This window comes from Ovis canadensis, chromosome 2 (assembly GCF_042477335.2).
Source record: "Ovis canadensis isolate MfBH-ARS-UI-01 breed Bighorn chromosome 2, ARS-UI_OviCan_v2, whole genome shotgun sequence".
Classification (NCBI taxonomy): domain Eukaryota; kingdom Metazoa; phylum Chordata; class Mammalia; order Artiodactyla; family Bovidae; genus Ovis; species Ovis canadensis.
The window spans coordinates 37,218,955-37,237,970 of NC_091246.1; the positions used below are offsets into that span (position 1 = coordinate 37,218,955).

General features: G+C 48.2%; 2 protein-coding genes across 11 annotated transcripts in view; both read left to right on the plus strand.

The window, feature by feature from the left end:
• Window positions 1-4,047, plus strand: part of FAM219A (family with sequence similarity 219 member A) — a 60,399-nt gene extending 56,352 nt beyond the window's left edge. For 4 of the 8 annotated variants that reach the window (XM_069573963.1, XM_069573967.1, XM_069573970.1 and 1 more), the window contains exon 6: window positions 1,130-4,047. In XM_069573963.1, the coding sequence (XP_069430064.1) occupies window positions 1,130-1,288 (159 nt within the window). In that variant the 3' untranslated portion in view covers window positions 1,289-4,047. The remainder of the gene's footprint in view (window positions 1-1,129) is intronic. The other 4 variants (XM_069573968.1, XM_069573964.1, XM_069573971.1 and 1 more) reach the window with 1 other exon arrangement.
• Window positions 2,605-18,863, plus strand: SPMIP6 (sperm microtubule inner protein 6). Of its 3 annotated transcripts, none has more exons than XM_069573960.1 (7): window positions 2,605-4,646; window positions 12,766-12,910; window positions 14,995-15,125; window positions 16,115-16,190; window positions 16,401-16,635; window positions 17,813-17,899; window positions 18,701-18,863. In XM_069573960.1, the coding sequence occupies exons 1-7, from the start codon at window positions 4,512-4,514 to the stop codon at window positions 18,804-18,806; spliced, it is 915 nt and encodes a 304-aa protein (XP_069430061.1). In that variant the 5' UTR covers window positions 2,605-4,511; the 3' UTR covers window positions 18,807-18,863. The 3 variants fall into 3 exon arrangements, with proteins under 3 accessions (XP_069430061.1, XP_069430062.1, XP_069430063.1); XM_069573961.1 differs by having other exon boundaries at window positions 16,401-16,630; XM_069573962.1 differs by lacking the exons at window positions 2,605-4,646; window positions 12,766-12,910; window positions 14,995-15,125 and having other exon boundaries at window positions 15,999-16,190; window positions 16,401-16,630.
• The last annotated feature ends 153 nt before the right edge of the window (window positions 18,864-19,016 follow it).

Sequence of the window (19,016 nt, forward strand, 5' to 3'; positions counted from 1 at the left end):
AGCCTCTTGATGAAAGTGAAAGAGGAGAGTGAAAAAGTTGGCTAAAAGCTCAACATTCAGAAAACTAAGATCACGGTATCCAGTCCCATCACTTCATGGCAAATAGATGGGGAAACAATGGAAATAGTGACAGACTTTAATTTTTTGGGCTCCAAAATCACTGCAGATGGTGATCGCAGCCATGAAATTAAAAGACACTTACTCCTTGGAAGAAAAGCAATGACTAACCTCGACAGCATATTAAAATGCAGAGACGTTACTTTGCCAACAAAGGTCTGTCTAGTCAAAGCTATGGTTTTTCCAGTAGTCTTGTATGGATGTGAGAACTGGACCATAAAGAAGGCTGAACACCAAAGAATTGATGCTTTTGAACTGTGGTGTTGGAGAAGACTCTTGAGAGTCCCTTGACTGCAAGGAGATTAAACCAGTCAATCCTGAAGGAAATCAGTCCTGAATGTTCATTGTAAGGATTGAAGCTGAAGCTGAAACTCCAATACTTTGGCTACCTGATGCAAAGAACTGACTCATTGGAAAAGACTCTGATGCTGGGCAAGGTTGAAGGCAGGAGGAGAAGGGGATGACAGAGGATGAGATGGTTGGATGACATCACCAACTCGATGGACATGAGTTTGAGCAAGCTCCAGGAGTTGGTGATGGACAGAGAAGCCCGGTGTGTTGCAGTCCATGGGTCATAAAGAGTCAGACAGGACTGAGCGACTGAACTGAGGTGGAGCCGGTGCTGGATGGGGCTGAGATCTGATTCCGCCTACAGTGCTGGGAGCACAGAGTTAGGGGCGGGGTTCTGACCCAGATTGGAACAGGGCCCTGAACTACAATGGGATGTGGCATAGGGGCGACACCTCATGGGCGAGGGCCTGAAATAGGGACGGGGCGAACAGAATCAGGACCCAAGGTGAGAAGTTGCCCTTAGAAAGGGGTGGGGTGAGTAGCAGAGCCAGGTGGAGCCCCAAGAGGATGTGCCTGTAAGGGAGGCCAGAACTGAGGCTGGGGCCTAAAGGAGGTGCAAAGCCTGGGATTTCTGGAGAGCCAGGGATGGGACAGGGCTGGATGTGGACGGCTGGTGCCTCCGGATGGCCCCGAGCCTGACCTCCCTCCCCTTTGTCTGCAGCAGATCAACCAAGATTTGAACATCCAGCTGCTGAAGGACGGCTACCGGTTAGATGAGATCCCTGACGACGAGGACCTGGACCTCATCCCCCCCAAGTCCGTGAACCCCACCTGCATGTGCTGCCAGGCCACGTCCTCCACCGCCTGCCACATCCAGTAGCGGGCAGGGCCGCTGCGGCCGCCGGGGTGGGGCCGCCAGGGGCCAGCTTGGACCGGGCAGGGGCCAACCCCTCCCCTGCTCGTCCACCTGCCCCCCGGGGCCCTGCGCCCCCTACAGCCGCCAACCTCGTAACAGTCATTGCTTCCTCCTATGGTAGGACGTGTACCTCTGTGTGTTCATGGAGCCGGAGAAACCAAAACCGGGTCTCTCTCCACCCAGGGGGGCTGAGGAGGGGAGGGCTGTTTGTTCAGTTACCTGGGGGACCTTGCCCAGCATCCTGCCCCCTCCCCGAAGCCTGTCTGGTGGAGGAAAGTGGTGACTGGACTTCGTGGAGGCTAACAGTAATGAGTAAGGGGCAGGATCACAAAGCCAGGGTTTGGCTCCACCCCAGTGAAGCCAGGAACCCCCAGCACCAGCCAAGGAAAGGGGCTGGGAGGGAGAAAGGTCCAGGCCGACAGGGTCAGGGCCCAGCCCCACAGAGCCACCTCCACATGCTCCCTTGCTGGCCCATGTACCATTTGCGTTTCTCCCCTCATCTCCAGATGGGAAGTCTGGCAAAGCTGCCCAGTGGGATATTGTCCCCCATCCATCGGATCACTGCCATCTTCTTCCTCTTTGCCCCATTCACCTCCTTCCTTGCTGTCTGGATTGCGTGGCGGGTGAGGTGGGCCTTAGAGACAGCCAGAGTTTTGGTGGTATGATCCGTCCTCAGCTGCCCCTAACTAACATCTATCTCTCTGCACCCCTTCCCCTGCCCCCCACATTTCTGTTCTGTTCATCTGTCCTGGGCTGGAAGCAGGAGGTAAGGCTGGCCTCAAAAGCCCCATTGTGGTCTTACTCTAGCACAAGGTCCTAGAGGCTGCTTCCCAGGAAGAATCTTCAAGAAAGCAAGCCTGGGAGAATACAGTGGCAGCAAGTGTATGGTAGGGATGGCTTGGCAGAGTGTGTGCGTACCTGGAGCTGTCAGAATGTGTGTCTGCATCTCTAGGTTGGGCCTGTCTCTCTAGATAACTGTGGTGACCGTGGTGGGGAAATGACTGTGTGACCTGTTAACAGCGTGAGAGGCTGCTCAGCAGTTCAGTGGACCGACAGCCCTGGGCTGGGGGTCAGAAGTCTGAGTTCTGGTCCTCGCTCAGGCACGCTTCCTCTTACCTCCAACAAGTCAGTTACGTTCTCTGGCCTTCTGTTTCCTCCACGGCATAGTGAGCAGCATCTGAAATTATTTGGAAGGTTATTTCAAACCTGAAGAAATTTCTTTGTAGGAATTTCCTTGGAGGTGGATAGGGAGGTCTCTGGGAGTCTTCAAGTATACCTGGGGTCTTCCTGAGCTGCATGTCTGTGTGGAGAAAAGAGGGGGAAGTTCCTATGGGACCTGTGTATGTCTGAATACATGTGGGTCTTTGGGGGGATGTGAGTGTGTGTCTGTGAATGTATATGTATATGTGGGTATCTATTGTGTGTGTAGCTGTACCTGTGTGTGTAACTGTACCTATGTGTGTAGCTGCATACAGTGTATAGCTGTATCTATGGGGTGTGTGAGAGTCAGAATGCATGTATCTACTGCTGCTTCTGCCACTGTTACTCACTGGTGGAGGGGCGGGGGTGGTGGCCAGAAAAGCTGAGGATGAAAATCAAGAGGGAGGAGGGAACCAAGGCCCTCTCCTGGGCCTGGGCAATGCAGACCTGCCCCCAAGTGAAGAAAAATGAAAGCACAGATGGCCTACACCCGCTCAGGTCTCTGCTCCTTGAACCCCATATCCCAGGGCCATTCCTCAGGCTGACCCCATCCCACACATGCTGGCCAGTCCACTCTAATACATACCACTCACATGCTGCAAGTGTGCGCAGGCCAAACCCACAGCCCAGTCCCTGGCTGCCGTCCTGGGAGGCTGGAAAGGGGAGAGGGCAGAGAGAAGAGAGAGCAAGGCTGCTGGCTTAGGAGGGTATCACCTCTCCCTGCACCACACCCGGGGGCTGCCAGCTCCCCTCAACTTCTCCAACCCAACCCCACCTCCTCTTAGTTCAGGGACCCTGGTTAGATGATGAGGAAATGCCAAGTGGAGGCAAAGGACAGAGAAGTCAGCTGCAGGACTCATATGGCCCAGACTGGCCCCCATCTGAGCCCATTGCTCCCACCCTGCTCAGCAGACCCACCCCCTGTCATCTGGGCACCAGAGCCGTGCTTCCTACTACCACCACCCCAGGCTCCTTGACTCACCCTTCAAGAACACGGGTACTTCCTCTTTTCCAGGCAGGGCCCCCACCAGGGCTCACTTAGACTGCTGCCTTTGCTGCTGACATGCCGTGTGAATCTGGCCCACTGCTCAACCTCTCTGGCCCTGAGGAACAAGGGAAAGGCTCCCTCCCCACAAGATATACCTAATCCTCTGGCAGACAGGGGCTTCTCGCTGAGGCCATGTGGTGGAGAGAAGTAGGAAGCTGGTGGCTAGCACCCTCTGGGTGTAGGGAGAGTGCGCAGTTCCCACCTTCCTACCCAGGAGGTTGGAGGGGAGAACGGAGGCCTTGGCTTGCCCCTGCCGCCCTCCCCCTTGTAGATACTGCCTTAACACTCCCTGCCCTCAGCACTGGCTGCCACCCAGCCAGGTTTCTCCGTGCTCACTAATTTATTTCCAGGAAGGTGTGTGGAAGACATGAGCCGTGTGTATATTATTTTTTTTAACATTTCCATCGCAGTATTGACCATCATCCTTGGTTGTGTATCGTGTAACACAAATAATGATATTAAAAGCATCAAACAAGCTAGCCTCAGCTCCCTACCTGGGGTCGGGGCCAGGGGCAGATGGGCCGGGGAGGGCAGAGAACTGACCCTCTGAACTCGACCCCTCGGAATCTCCATTCCTCTTCACCACAGTGAGAAGCTTGGCCTAGAAGGTCTCCGGGGACCTTGTGAACTCTTGGAAATTGGGCCCTTTTGAGAGGCTGAAGGCAGGAAGAGACTGGGGTGGGGAGTCAATCTTCACCTCCCCGGAGATGGGGCTAGCCAGATGATATCATAATGGGCAGTGCCCATCGTAGAGAGGGAATCAGGGTGGGGTAGGAGAAAGAAGGCTGTGAGGGAGGGAAGCTGAGAGACCCTCCACAGGAGGGGGTCACAGCAGCTAGGGGTACCTGCTGGGCTGTCTGGGAAAGAAGGGGTGGTCACTGATGTCTTGCAGGAGCCCTTGGTAGGTAAAGCCCACGACGGCGTCCCCCAGACCCCACTATGTTCCTCTTCTCCCGAAAGACCAAGACCCCCATCAGCACCTACAGTGACTCCTACAGGGCCCCTACCTCCATCAAGGAGGTCTACAAGGACCCACCTCTGTGGGCCTGGGAAGCCAACAAGTTTGTGACCCGGGTAAGTGGGAAGCTGGTGTGGGAGATTTGGGGGAGTGCAGTCCAGAATGTATGACTGTGGGTGTCTGGATGACTGATGGTGTGGCTGTCATTGTGTTTGTAATTATTTGTAGTTTTGTGTGTATATGATTCATTTGCTTAGGCATAGAACTTCTAATATATATAAAGTAGTACAAGATCCTGCCCTCAGGGTACCTTGCTACTCCACCAGGATAGGGAATGGAGAGAGACAGATGATAAGAAATAAACAAGATTGTCCAAAATTCTGTAAAGGAAATAAACATGGTACTGGAAATGAAAAGTAAGAGAGAGCTACTTATATTGAGAGTGATGGAAGAGGTCTCTCTCTCTTTCAAGGTGATATTAAGTTGAGACTGGAAAAGTGAGCAACAACTAGCTCACCTTTGAGCTATGTGAGGAACTGAAAGCACAGGATTCCAGGCAGAGTGATCAGAAAGTGCAAAGGCCCTGAGGCTGCCTGTGGGCTGTGCCTACAGGCATGTTTTTATGCATGCATGTCACAGTCTCCTGTGGTGGAAGACAGGCGGCCAAATGGAGGTGTGCAGCTTCACAAAATGGAGAGGAGATGTGTGAGTCTAATTGTGACTCTGCCCACGGAAGATAATCTGTGTGTACCATCCAACACAACTTTGCTGAGTACTTACGTGTGCCAGGTATGGTAGAGTTACAACCATGAAGGGCCAGGCCCTGCCTCTGAGGAGCTCTCAGCAAGAAAGGAACAAAGTGCCCAATGTGAAACGTGCAACAGCAGAGGCTTGTGCTGGTAGAAGAATCAGAAAGAAGAGCTCACTCCAGGGACCTGAAGGGCAGGTCTACTAAGAGATCCAGGAGGGACTTCCCTGGTGGGCTAGTCGTTAAGTATGAACCTGCCAGTGCAGGAGACACAGTTTAAATCCCTGGTCCAGGAAGATTCCACATGCTACGGAGAAATTAAGCTCGTGCTCCACAACTACTAAGCCTGCAACGAGAGAAAGCTTGTGCATAGCAACAAAGACACAGCGCAGTCAAAAAAATAAATTAATTGACTTTAAAAAAGAGAGCCAGGAGGAGGACGTTTCGAGCAGAAGAGATATAAAAAAGGGCCACACCGGGGCGGGGACCCACCAGTTACTAAGGACTAGAGCAGAGAGAGGAACCAGCCCTACGGTAAGAGAGGAGCCTGCAAACCATGAAGAGCCACAGGTTGTGTTGCGAAATGTGGTCATAATGCTCCAGGTTTTTGATCCTGGGAGTGTCATGCTTGGATTGTAAGCAACTCTGGCCACAGAGGCAGGAGATTGAAGGGACTGGGACTGAGGGCAGGAAGCCCCATGAGATGGTGAAGGATAAGGGGAGAGGATGTAGGTGGGAGATAAGGAGAGTCTGTAGCAGTGAAAAGGGGAATTTGTTGACTAGGAGGACATTTTAAAAATTATTTTTGTAATTACAAAATAAATATATGCTCAATGCAGAAAATGGGGACAACTAAGAGAAGCCCAAAGAAAAAGTCCTATAATTCTCACTACCTAGAATAACCACTGGTAATTTATTACCCTGTGCCCTTTCAGGAAGCAAAAAAATTTTATGAAGTTGGTGTCATGTTGTATACCATGTTTTGAATCTTGCTTTTTCTGCAAAACCATCTATCAAGTACATTTTCCTGTGTCAAAAATATTCAATAATGTAATTTTAATAACTGTATGGTGTGTTACTTTATGAATGTACCAAAATATAGTTCAGGAATTTTATACTATTGGAAACTTAGATTGCTTATAAAAGTTTGCTAGTATAGTCATTCTTGTACATTCTTTGTGTACATCAACTGTTCTCTTAGGATAAATTCATAGATATGAAACTGTTGGGAGAAAGGCCACATCTAAGAAACTTTGGATATATTCTTCAGATTGCTGTGATGAGGTCATAATAATCAACACGCCCACCAGCAAGATATGAAAATGCCTGCCTGCTTTTCCAAACTTATTACGAGAGAATTTTTAGGAAGTAGGTCAACACATCTTGGTCACCATCTGGATATGAAGATGAGAGAGATTAGGATGACTCCTGGGTTTAGGGCTCTGGAAAACTAGAAGAATGGCAGTGCTACCAACTGAGATTTGGAATGCACATTAGAGAGAGGTTTGGGGTTCTTCTGGGGGCAAAAATATTCAAGGACTTCCAGGTAAAGATGTCTGATAGGTAGCTGGATATACTTATCCGAAGCAAAGAAAAGAGGTCCGGGCTACAGACATAGATTTCGAAATCAACACATAGGTGGTAGCTAAAACCATAGGAGTAATTCAGATTGCTGAAAAAGAGTAAGAAAATGGACAGAACTGTGGAGAACATCAATATTCAGGGGGTAGGTAAAGGAATAAGAGCCATGAAAGGAGACAGAGTGATAGGAGGAAAAATCCAAGAGAAACCAACAAAGACAGTATTATTAGACAAAGCTCAGTATCAAATGTTGTCAGCACAGAAAGGGATCTCTTGGCTGTAGTAACCCTTAGCCACCTGACTATACAGCTTCGTTGAGTGGAAAGGAATGAAAGTTAGATAGCAGTAGGATTAATAATGAAAGAAAAGGCTTCTGCTTCTGACAGTATGGTGGTCTAAAACTGAAGGACGCTCCTGGTTCCAAACAACTAGGTCTTGCATAAAAATTAATTTTTATTTTGTTTTGGACTGTCAGTGGAGATGAGTGGTAAGTATACTAAGATGACAGGATTGCCCTGAGAACAAATGCCACTATCAGTACTACAAGCAGGAGTTTAAGCCTTAAGCTAGCTGCAAGATGGAGCAACCTAAACCTGTAATTCTCAAACTGAACCAGAAAATCCAATGATCCCTGGCTCCCTGCCCCCACCCCACCCCCACAAACATGTATATATATTCTGTGTTGGAAAATATCTTCAATGTAGGTCTCTAGGTACCCTTCAAAGTACAGTCATTCAAATCTGAGCTCATAATAAGAGATAAAAGGAAACAAACCACCATACGACAGAGGCAGTAAAAACAATAAGCAACAGCCTTAAACCTCCAAGGACATAAGATATTGGAATTAACAAAGAATACAAAATAATTACGAGTCTTTAAAAATGAAGTGTGAAATCATCAAAAAGAGCAAGAAATAAGAGGTTATGTTCTTAAAAGGACAAATTTTTAAATGAATAGAAATTTTAGAAATAAAAGATATATATATTAAAACCAAAAACTCAATGGGTGAGTTAAAGAGCTAATTAGACACAGCTTAAGAGTGTCAATGAGGGTCTTCCCTGGTGGTCCAGTGGTTAAGAATCTGCCTTCCAATGCAGGGGACTCAGGTTCAATCCCTGGTCAGGGAACTAAGATCTCACATGCCAGTGGAGCAGCTAAGTCTGCACACAGCAGCTAGAGAGGAGCCCACGTGCCACAATGACGAGTCCACATGCCACAACAAAGACCAGGCACAGCCAAAATTTAAAAAAAGAAAAAATTGAGTGTCAGCAAAGTGAAAGAATGAAATAAATTTTCCAGAATGCAGCACAGAGAGACAGAGAGAAAATATGGAAGAAACATTAAGCAACATGAAAGAAGGGGAAGATCTCACACAACTACTCAGAGTCCTAGGATGAAAGAGCAGAAAGGAGAATTATCCGAAGAGGAAAAGGCTCTGAATTTTCCACAACTAACAAGAAATGAATCCACGGATTCTTAGGTAACTCATCCAAAGCTGCACAACACCAGCATAAGAGATGACCTTAAAAACATGCAGAGAGAAATTATTTTCAATGCATCTTCCTTTCAACACCAATAAATAAATAAGATAAAGACACTTACAGGCAAATAAAAATTAAAACATTTACTATCATAAGACCTACTATAAAAGAATTTCTAAAGGATATACTTTGAGGAAAGGGAACTAATCACAAAAGGAAAATTTGAGATACAAGAAGGAAGGATGAGCTAAGAAATTGGTAAATAAGATAAATTTAAGCAAAATTGTCTACAGAAAATCATTATAATGATTTTAGCTTGTAAAATTTAAAGAAAGAACCAAAATATTGGAAAACAATACCGTGTAAATTGTATATTGGAAAAAAATATCATGTAAGATACAAGGATAGGAAAGGAATTTTTATAAAAACTGTCATTATTCAATTATTCACAGATGATACAGTTGTACATATAGAATCTGAAAATTATTCAAATAAGATAATTTAGAAAGTCAGGTGAATATAAGATAAGTCAACCACATTTCTTTACATCAAAAACAAGTGTTTAGGAAGCATAATCTTAAAGTATATATCAATTGAGCACCAAAGAGTAAAACTTAGTAGAAATAAATAACAGTCTATGCAAAACTGTATGGGTAATATTATAAAACTTTGAATACTTTAAGAAAATACTTAAATGAAGAGGCATAGCATGCTCTTGGAGAGGAAAAGTCACTAACATAGAGATTCAATACAATTCTGATTAAAATCTCAATAAGATTCTTCGAAGAATTTATCAATCTGTTTCTGAAATTTATAGAGAAGAGCCAAGGCCCAAGACTAGCTAAAACACACCTGAAGAAAATGAGGACTTGCTCTATCAGATAATAATATTTATTACCAATCTACAGAAATTCGTAAAGCATAGTATTACTGAAGGGATATACAAACTGATTAATGGAATAAAATAGACCAGAAATGGAGCCACACATAAATAGAAACAATATGCAACAGAGATGATTGAAAGTAAAGCTATGGAGGGACTTGCCTGGTGGTCCAGTGGCTAAGACTCTGTGCTCCCAATACAGGAGGTCTGGGTTTGATCTCTGGTCAGGAAACTAGATCCCACATGCTGCAACTAAAGATCCCACATGTCACAACTAAGACCAGCACAGCCAAATAAATAAATATAAATATTAAAAATTGTACATACATTAAAAAAATTTTTTTAAAAGAAAGTAAAGCTATGGGAAAAGATGTATCAGGATGAGGTAGCTTTGCAAATATGTGGGAGGGACTTCCCTGCTGGTCCAGTGGTTAAGAATCTACCTTCCAATGCAGGGAATGCAGGTTTGATCCCTGGTTGAGGAACTAAGATCCCGCATGCTGCAGGGCAAATAAGCCTGCACATTGCAACTACCCAGCTGGTGCCCTCATTGGCGCCTACATGCTGCAACTAGAGAAGCCCCCACCCCACAACAAAAGATCCCGTGTGCCGCAACTAAACGCAACACAGCCAAGTAAATAAATACTTTTAAAAATTTGTGGGAGAAGGTAGATTACTCAATGAGACAACTGATTACCCATGTAGATTAAAAATAAAATTGATCCCTAATTCACCCCAAGCACAAGATCCAGTTCCTGACAAATTAAGACTTAAATATAGCAAGTAAAACTGTATAGTTTTTAGAAGAAATTATATATTATCTCCATTATTTTAGATTATGGGTAGATTTCCTAAGTCACAAAAGCACTACCTAAGAGATTAATAAATTCAGTTATATTAAAATTAAGTACTTATGTTCATCAAAAGTCACCAAAAAGAAAATGAAGATATAAGCCATAAACTGAGAGATGATATTTGCAACATGTAACTGACAAAAGAATATGTAGAATGTATAAAGGATTCTCTGGGTTAAGCTTGAGCACATGTTTTGACCCCTTCCTAAAACTCCTCTAAAACTACAATAAGTGGACATTTAAGACATCAGTTCACAAAAATAGTGAAAAGTGGGACAATGACAACAAAATTTCAGAAGCTGGAAAGTGTGATAGTTAAGTAACTGTCCACAGTTCTGAGAAAGCTGAATCCAAAGCGAACAGTGGGAAACACAAGGCATAATTCAGTTTAAAACTACGGAATTTTCAAAAGGTTCAGAAATTAGTAATATTAGGCTTCTTTGAAACTAAGATGGGACAGGACCAAGGCCAAAACAATGATTTGAACGCTGTTAAAAAGCCATTAAAGGGACTCCTCTGGTGGTCCAGTGGTTAAGACTCCATGCTGCCAATGCAGAGTGTACAGGTTTGATCCCTGGCTGGTGGCATTTGGGAACTAGGATCCTGCATAATGCTTGGCTTTAACAAAATAAAAAGAAACGATTAAAACCACTAACTCCCTCCTCTACTCCATGCCATAGGGTGACTACTTGCTCATCTCTGCAAAAGTCAGAAGGCTTATTTTCTGGCAAGGATCTCAGGACTGGGAATTCCAGGCCCAGCTCAGGTCAGGGTACCATATTGAAAACAGGTGAACCTCCATATGCTGAATGCTAAAACCCCCCACCAGCCCTATTCTCCACTAGGTTCTCAAAACACTGGCAGCCAGGTACAACTCTCAAGCCAAAGATTGAAAGAGTCTCTTCGGAGAGATCTGATCAACCCGAGAGAAAAGACAGATACTGACAGAGTTTGCAACAAATAGTCTAGCCAGATCAGCCTACAATGATGCCCACCCACAGCTCGAAGCCTTCAGTTAGTCTTTATAGTCTCCAATTCATGAACAGACAAACAAAGATAATAAATATCTGAGGAAAGCCCTAAAGGGAAACACTGAAGATATCTGTGGGTTCTTTTAAATGACTACGTGTGTATGCGCACGCGCATGCACGAGCGCACACGTACACACGAGCGCACATGTCTGTGGGTTTGTGAGCATGTCTGACTGCGTTTGCATAGATGTACATCTGTATGTGTGCTATGAGTGTATCTGGGTGCACAGATCTATGTGTCTGGACTTGCATGTGTTTGTGTGTGTGTAAAACTTAGGAAAGTACTAAGTCATATGGAGTATGACTGTGCAGGATCTGCCCACAGAACAAAACCTCAGTTGGCATGCAGGACCCAAGAAGCCCCTCAGCTAAGGGATTTTCAGGGGCCTAGGAGCCCCTGCCTTCTCTCCCTAGGGGAGAAGGCAATGGCAACCCACTCCAGTACTCTTGCCTGGAAAATCCCATGGACGGAGGAGCCTGGTAGGCTACAGTCCATGGGGTCGCGAAGAGTCGGACATAATTGAGTGACTTCACTTTCACTTTTTACTTTCATGCATTGGAGAAGGAAACAGAAACCCACTCCAGCGTTCTTGCCTGGAGAATCCCAGGGATGGCAGAGCCTGGTGGGCTGCCGTCTATGGGGTCGCACAGAGTCAGAGAGGCCTGAAGTGACTTAGCAGCAGCAGCAGCAGCAGGAGCGTTAGGAGCAGCAAGGTCTCACCCCTGGCCAAGAGAAGCCTCTGCTTTTTAGATCACATGGGGGAAGTGTGGTAGCAACGTCACCAGCCCAGCACCTTGCTGCCCCCCATGATGAGGAAGTCCTTTCTGGTATTTGACTTTGCTGGGTGGCCCACCTCTGTAACCCAGCTGCCTTTCATCCTGGATGCCTACAGAGACATGGGCCCACAACTAACCTGGCAATCTACATTTAGCTGAGGAGAAGGGAGCCTCCAAAGGGAGACCTTGATCTGGAATTTGGGGTGATAGGATAAGATGAGGTGAACCCCAAGAAGCAGAGGGACCTAGAGTCTGAACCAAGATCAGGGGAAAAGCCAGGCTAGGATGAAAAATAGCACAACGTGAATGTCAGGGTCAAGTGTAATACTGGTGTCAAGATGAGAGCCACAGCAGAATTCAGCTCAGGCTGGAGTCAGAGAATTCGATTTTTAAAGTAGGTGCCCCTCAGGCCCCATTCTTCATCTCCTTTAGGGTGCCAGATTCTTCGAGAGTCCTCCCTGTCCTAAACACCTGCCTAAGGCAGCCAGCTCCCAGGGCAGCCAGCCTGTCCTGAGGCTCCAGGTTCCACCACAGGTCTACTGATCTGTCGGGGGAGACCCAGACCCTGAGCCCAGGCAGCACACAGTCTGGAAGAAAGAAGACAAGACACCTAGCTCTGCCCTTAGAAGTCCTAGTCAGGGAAAGGACAGGAATGAGAACATCAGGAAGTCATTCTGACTGAGGGCAAACATCAGGTTCCGAGTCCTTAGATGGAAGAAAGGGTGACTCAAGCAAAGCTGGCTTGGATATCCCTCCAGCATAGAGGGAGGGGTGGAACACCCACCTGGGCTGACCTCAAGAGCTAAATCTAGGTCCAGCAGGATACCAAGGCTGGGGTCTCCATGCACCTAGCCATCTCTTCCCCTCTTCCCTTGCCCAGGGCCTGACTCAGACTGCACAGCGCCATGTGGATCCTGACGCCCTGCAGAAGATGCTCAAGTGTGCTGTGCAGGACTACAGCTGCAAGGGTTCCATACCAAGCCACCCCTACTTCCCTGAGAAATACTGGCTCTGTCCAGAGGAAGGTAGGGCCTTACTGCTCACCCATTCAGTGACCCCAACAAAGACCCTACACCTGAACCCAACTTGAATCCTGACCTCCACCCTGGTCCTTATCCCCATCCACAACCTGGCCTTCTATTCTTATCTCCCCCATTCTAACTTGAGTCCCAACCATCTGGCCTGACCCTGACCCTGACCCCTGACCCTGGAGAAGGAGATCCAGGCTCTACCTTTTGGGAGCTCCCAGTCTGTGTCAAAGAACTGGAAGAGGCCTTGGTCTTATCCCTAGAGTAAGGAAGGGAGCATTAGCCTCCTCCAAACAAATTCCATCATGTGTATTCTGGGTGCCATCTTCTCCCATCTTCTGGGTGGCCCTGCCTCACCACACCTCTCTCTCCTCAACCTGGAAGACTTTTCTAATTTTCCTCTGCCTAAAACTTATCTCTTGCTCCTCCCCCTAACAGCCAAAATTCTTGAAAATAAGAGTCACTCCTTATGCCTTATGAGAAATCATTTTTCTTATTTGGTTAGGTGTTTATTATTTGTCTCCCTATACATTCTAAAAAAGAAGAAAGTCTTGTTTTATTTAGAACTGGGCCCCCTCCATCCAGAATAGCATCAGGCTTCCTAAGTATTTGTTGAATGAATTGATTAATGTTCAACTGAAATTGGGAATCTGCATCTCCTACACTTATACTTAATGTTATTAAAATTGGTCTTGTATGGTTCTAGTTACCTCATCCATGGGACTCTTCAGTCTTTTCCTTATGAGACCTACCTTGTGCGTATCACTCTGACAACTCTCTACTTTATGAAAGATGTGAAACCCCACGAGCTTCTCTGATGCCTCAATTTCCTGGGTCTCTTGTCTAATCATTCTGGAAACATAGGGTTTCTCGGGGTGCTGATCTGAGCCTTCTTCCCTCATTTCTTTCCTGAGACCATTTAATTTAACCCACAACTTTAATTACTGACAACTCCAAGTCTTTATTTCTAGCCTTGACCTCTCACCAGAATTCCACTCTCCTTTAGCTGATTATGATCAGATTTACCTAACTGGCCCCAAACACTTCAAACTCAGTATGTCCAACCGTCCAACCTGGACCCCTCAGTCCCAACACACTACCCCACATGTACACACACCTGCTCTTCCTCTGTGGCCCCTAGCCCTGCTTTCCTAATCTCTCAGGTGTGTTCCTTCACACTGTTAGTGGGGTGGATCACAGAGGAACTTACAGGACAGACTTAGGTGACTGGGTGGGTGCAGCTTTGGAGGGTTTTTACATGGGGATTTTCATTTATGATAAGTGCCAAAGTTTCTATGTAGAGATTCGATTGTAGGATTTCAAAATGAGGTAGGAAGACCAATAGACTAATAGCAATAATAATCACAGTAATAATGATGATGATAGTCTTCTGTGTGCCAGGCATTGTTCTCAGTGTTTTACATATGATAACTTATTTAAATCTCACAACAACCCTATGGGGTAGATAGTACTATTAGCCCCATATCAAAAGTAAGGAAACAGAGACAAGATGAAATTGACTAGATCAAGGTCACACACAATTAATATCTGGCAAAGCTGAAATTAGAACCACAGGAGTCTGTCTGCAGAGTCCATTCTATTAACCATGACATTATTGTCTCCTGGCTTAGGCACTGCGGAAATACAGGAGTAAGATCATGGGGGATTGGAGGAAGGAATAGACTCAAGTGATTTTAAGGAGGCAGAATAAGCAGACTTTGAGCCTGCATGTGGAAGATGAAGGGAAGATTTGGAAGGAGGCCCATTTCCAGGGTTTCCACGTTGGCTGATTCAGAGAGGGTGGTGCTAGGATGAAAAGTAACCAGCTCAAAGGACACAGACCCCACTCAGAAGCTTGCTTTAGGTGGGATTCAGGCTGCATCTCAGTATCTAAGACAAATGTGGGGCCAGGATGGGCTTTTCTGGTCTAAGGGAGATTAGTGGAAGTCCAGCTTTGTGGTAGGGATCAGAGGAGAGACATTTAGGGGCTCCCCAGATCCTGGGATAGAATAAGGAGTAATCCTAGAAAAAAAAAAATAAGGAGTAATCCTGTCTTATATATCTCCACCCCTGTGATCAAGCAGACAAATGCAACCCAAACTACCTGTGTGGCAACCCAAACTACCTGTGCAGTAACCGGTATAACACATGGAGGATGGGACCTTACAACTGCTGGGACAAATGTACCACATACCTTCCCCGGCTGCCTAAGGTACCTACTGTGCCCAGCAAAGATGCCTGGGGCCTGGGATGGCACCCCCACCATCTGCCTCCCAAATCACAGGGTCTGGCATTTCACCATTAGTTTCTCATCCCTTTCCCACCAAGGTTCCAAGGCCTTTTCCCACTTGTGACAATAGGGTTTATGTTTCCTAGGAAACAAGGGAGCTCAGGAGTGAAGCTGTGCTGGGCCCTTGCGTCCCAATCTCTAGCAACTGGGTCTCCAGGGTCCTAATCTCTGGCTAGGCTGTGTGGAGACAGGGGCTGGTGTGAACTCCTTGACATGCTACCTTCCTGAAGCTTGCCACCTGGCCCCTCTCTAGTGGTCTGGCCAAGGAGTCAGTGATAAGCTGAGTCTACCTGCTCCTCTCTTCCCTCGTTTGTGATGATAACAAGGACAAAAGGAGGCAGAACAAGGCCATCCAGCAGAGCAGAGAGATTCAGGACAGTCTTCCAAGGACATAGGAAAGAGTCCGGACATGACCTCAGGCATCAAGAAAGAAGGAATATGAGAGGATTGCAGGCTAGAATAGGGGCTCTTAGCTGTAGGTTGATGGCTGACCTCAGGTTAACTGAACCCTTCTGAATTAGAACTTTCTCAAGAATCAGAATTTTTCACAAGATCCTTAAATGATTCTGATGGACAGGCAACAATGCAATATTTTAAAACTCCTTTTAGAGAGACACAGTGACACAGAGTCGGCTAGATTAAGGAGGGATCAAATCAAAGGCAAACGCGGAGACAGGGATGTCAGGGACCCAGGTCCAGACCGGGTCCACCTACAGCTCCACTTCCCCCACCCCCATGCCCACCCCCCAGGGAGGCGGAATAAACTGCGTTGCCCGGAGACAACCCCAAACACTCAGAGCGCAGAAGAGTAGAAGGCGCGGCCTGGGATTAGTCTGGGTGTTCTGGGAGAACCCACCAAGGGAGGAATTCTTCCGGGTCAGAACTTGAGGTAGCGTTTGTGCCACTTCCAGGAGGCCGGGATGGAGACAGTGGTTCGAGGAATGCCCTTGGTGTATCCTCCTAAACCGGAGAGACTCAATGCCTACGGTAACAGATGGAGGGAAAGCGGTGGGAAGTGGGTAGACCAGAAGGCCGGAGGGATGGAGCCTCGAAGTATAGAACAAATGTTGGGGGCCTTGAAGAGGTTGTAACCCTGTTTCGGTTTGTGTCTCCATCTCTTCCTGTCTCTGACCTCCTCTCTGGCCGTTCCTATGACTTTGTGTCTGGGTCTTCTGGGCTCGGGGCTCGCGGGCTCAGAGCGCGAGGTAGTGGTGAACATGCTGAACTCGCTGTCACGAAACCAGCCGCTGCCGCAGATCACGCCCCGCTGCGGGTGTGTGGACCCGCTGCCGGGCCGCCTGCCCTTTCAGGGATATGAGAGCGCTTGCTCCGGCCGCCACTATTGTCTGCGTGGGATGGACTACTCCGTCTCCGGGCCACCCTGCACGGAACGCCGCCTGCGGCCTTTATGCACAGAGCTGCCTACTGTAAGGTTCGCAGGGCCGCGCCGTCGCCGGGCCCCGCCCCCAAACAAGCCCCGCCCCCAGAGCCCAGCCCTACCCCGCCCCGCCTCCCCTGCGGGCTTGGCATCCCGCGCCACTTCTAGCTCTGCCTGGCGTCTGTGTCAGACCCCACTCCGCCTCCAGCCCGCGCGGTCCCCTTACTGGGCGCCTCCCTGTCCCTTCCTCGGGCCTCATGGCCTGAGCAGACTGCTGAGGCTAGAGACCTGAACCAGCTAGGCTCAAGGTCCACCTGGCTCTTGTTTGTCTTCTGGAGGCTCCGCTGGAGAGCTTCTTGGAGGAACAAATCCCGCGCACCAATTTCATCCCGTTCCCTCGCTCGCTGGCCCTGCCCCCAACCTGGCCACCAGGCCCTGGAGACGCAGGTTCTAGCTTGCGGAGCACCACGTGTCCTCAGAATAGTGTCCCCTATTCCTGGGCCTCGTGGTTGGTACATCGGCAGGGTTATCGTTGGGTTCTGAGAGGGCAAGGAAATGGTGACCGCGTGGGTAACAGAAGGGTCCTGGCCTCCTCGGAGCCCCGTACCACCTCTGGAGATAGACAGCCTCGCGTGTTATTGTGGAGGAAACTGAGGCTCGGGCGCTCAGCAGAAGCTCAGATTGCCATCAATCTCCCTGCACCTGGCGTTAGACAAGGCGGGCTGAGCCTGCGAGAACTCCAACATCCGCGTCTGCCTAGAGAACTGCGAAAGGGGGAGGGGGTCCTGAACACTGTCCCTAACCCTGTGGGGACACCCCGTCCCTCCCCAGGCTGAGAGAGCCTGATGTATTGAGTGAAACTGGGTCTTATCACTCACAAGGGTATGGAGGAGGGAGAAAGTGCTTAAGCCTCAGAAAATCGCCTCCTCGATAAGCGAGGATCCAGGATCCTCAATGACTGGACCCCCAACCCTCCCCAGAGTACAGCGTTCTCCGTGGCCAGCCTGGGCGGCAGAAACCCGGCCTTGTGGGGAGAGGGACTTTCAGGTGTCTTCCCGGAGGCAATACTTCGAGATCTTGAAGGGTCAGGAGGCTGGAGGGGAGGATCTCCGAGCCGTAGGACAGATACCTGAACAGACCAAGACACGCTGCTCAGGGTCTTGGTCTGGGCTGGGGTGTGGAGAGAAATCAAAAGGCCCAACTCCTTCCTGCCCACCGTTTCTTCCTTCAGGAGTGTGTCTCCCTGCGAGCACCGACCCGGAATGCAATGTGCTGTTATAACTCCCCAGCCGTCGTACTACCCCTGTCCGAACCTTAGGTAAGTCTGGCGCACACACATGCAAAATCGCAACCACAAAAGAAGCTGTAACCTTGAGTGGCGGGGGACCCAGGAACTAGCTGGGGTGAGAACTGTTCGCTGTAATGCACCGACGGGAAAATGACACAAGGGGGCGCTAGTGCCATGGGGAAGTCAAATTGGCAACTAAATAAGAGCCCCAGGAGAGGGCATGGAGATTGGCATTGAAGAGTCACAGGTTGGCAGTGGGGCTTCAGTGGGGCTTAGAGTCAAGAGATCAGGGTGTTAGATTCAGGGCTTGACTTAAAGGGTTCAGTTCAGTCGCTCAGTTGTGTCCGACTCTGCGACCCCATGGACTGCAGCATGCCAGGCTTCCCTGTCCATCACCAACTCCCAGAGTTTGCTCAAAACTCATGTCCATCAATCCAGTGAAGCCAGCCAGCCATCTTATCCTCTGTCATCCCCTTCTCCTGCCTTCAATCTCGCCCAGCCTCAGGGTCTTTTCCAATGAGTCAGTTCTTCCCATCAGGTGGCCAAAGTATTGGGGTTTCAGCTTCAGCATCAGTCCTTCCAGTGAATTTTCAGGACCGATTTCCTTTAGGATTGACTGGTTTGATCTCCTTGCAGTCAAGGGACTCTCAAGAGTCTTCTCCAACACCACAGTTCAAAAGCATCAATTGATGCTTTTGAATTAAAGGGTAGGAAATCAATGTTAGCAAGTGGGTATTGGGAATCAAAAATTTAACAGTAGTACCTGAGGTCATTGAGAACTGGAGTCAGATGTATGAGGGTCCAAAAGGGCTGACCCATCTCTCCCCACAGATGGGACACAAGTCACTTCAAGAAGACTGGCGGCTCGCAGAGAAACAACTATGTTGTCCACCCTGAGTTTGTGTCCGAGACCTATCCTGACTACCACTGCTGGTAGAAGCCCGGGCTGGCCGGGCCAAGGGGGCTGAACAATAAATTAATTCTTCACCCTAAAGGCTGCCTGCAGTGTCCTCACCCAGCAGGGCTGGCATGAGGAGTCAGTCACTCAGGCCTCTGCCACACCTCATCAGCGGAGATGCAGTTTCTCAAAGTCATCCTGCACTGAGCCCTCCCCACCCCATCATCTCAGTAGTTCCCATGGGTGGCA

Excerpts from the sequence above, each read along its gene's own strand:
- SPMIP6 (XM_069573960.1), top strand. The coding sequence starts at position 4,512 with ATGTTCCTCTTCTCCCGAAAGACCAAGACCCCCATCAGCACCTACAGT. Across the intron at positions 12,911-14,994 it reads CTGGCTCTGTCCAGAGGAAG|CAGACAAATGCAACCCAAAC; the intron begins GTAGGGCCTTAC and ends CCTGTGATCAAG. Across the intron at positions 15,126-16,114 it reads ACCTTCCCCGGCTGCCTAAG|GAGGCCGGGATGGAGACAGT; the intron begins GTACCTACTGTG and ends TGCCACTTCCAG.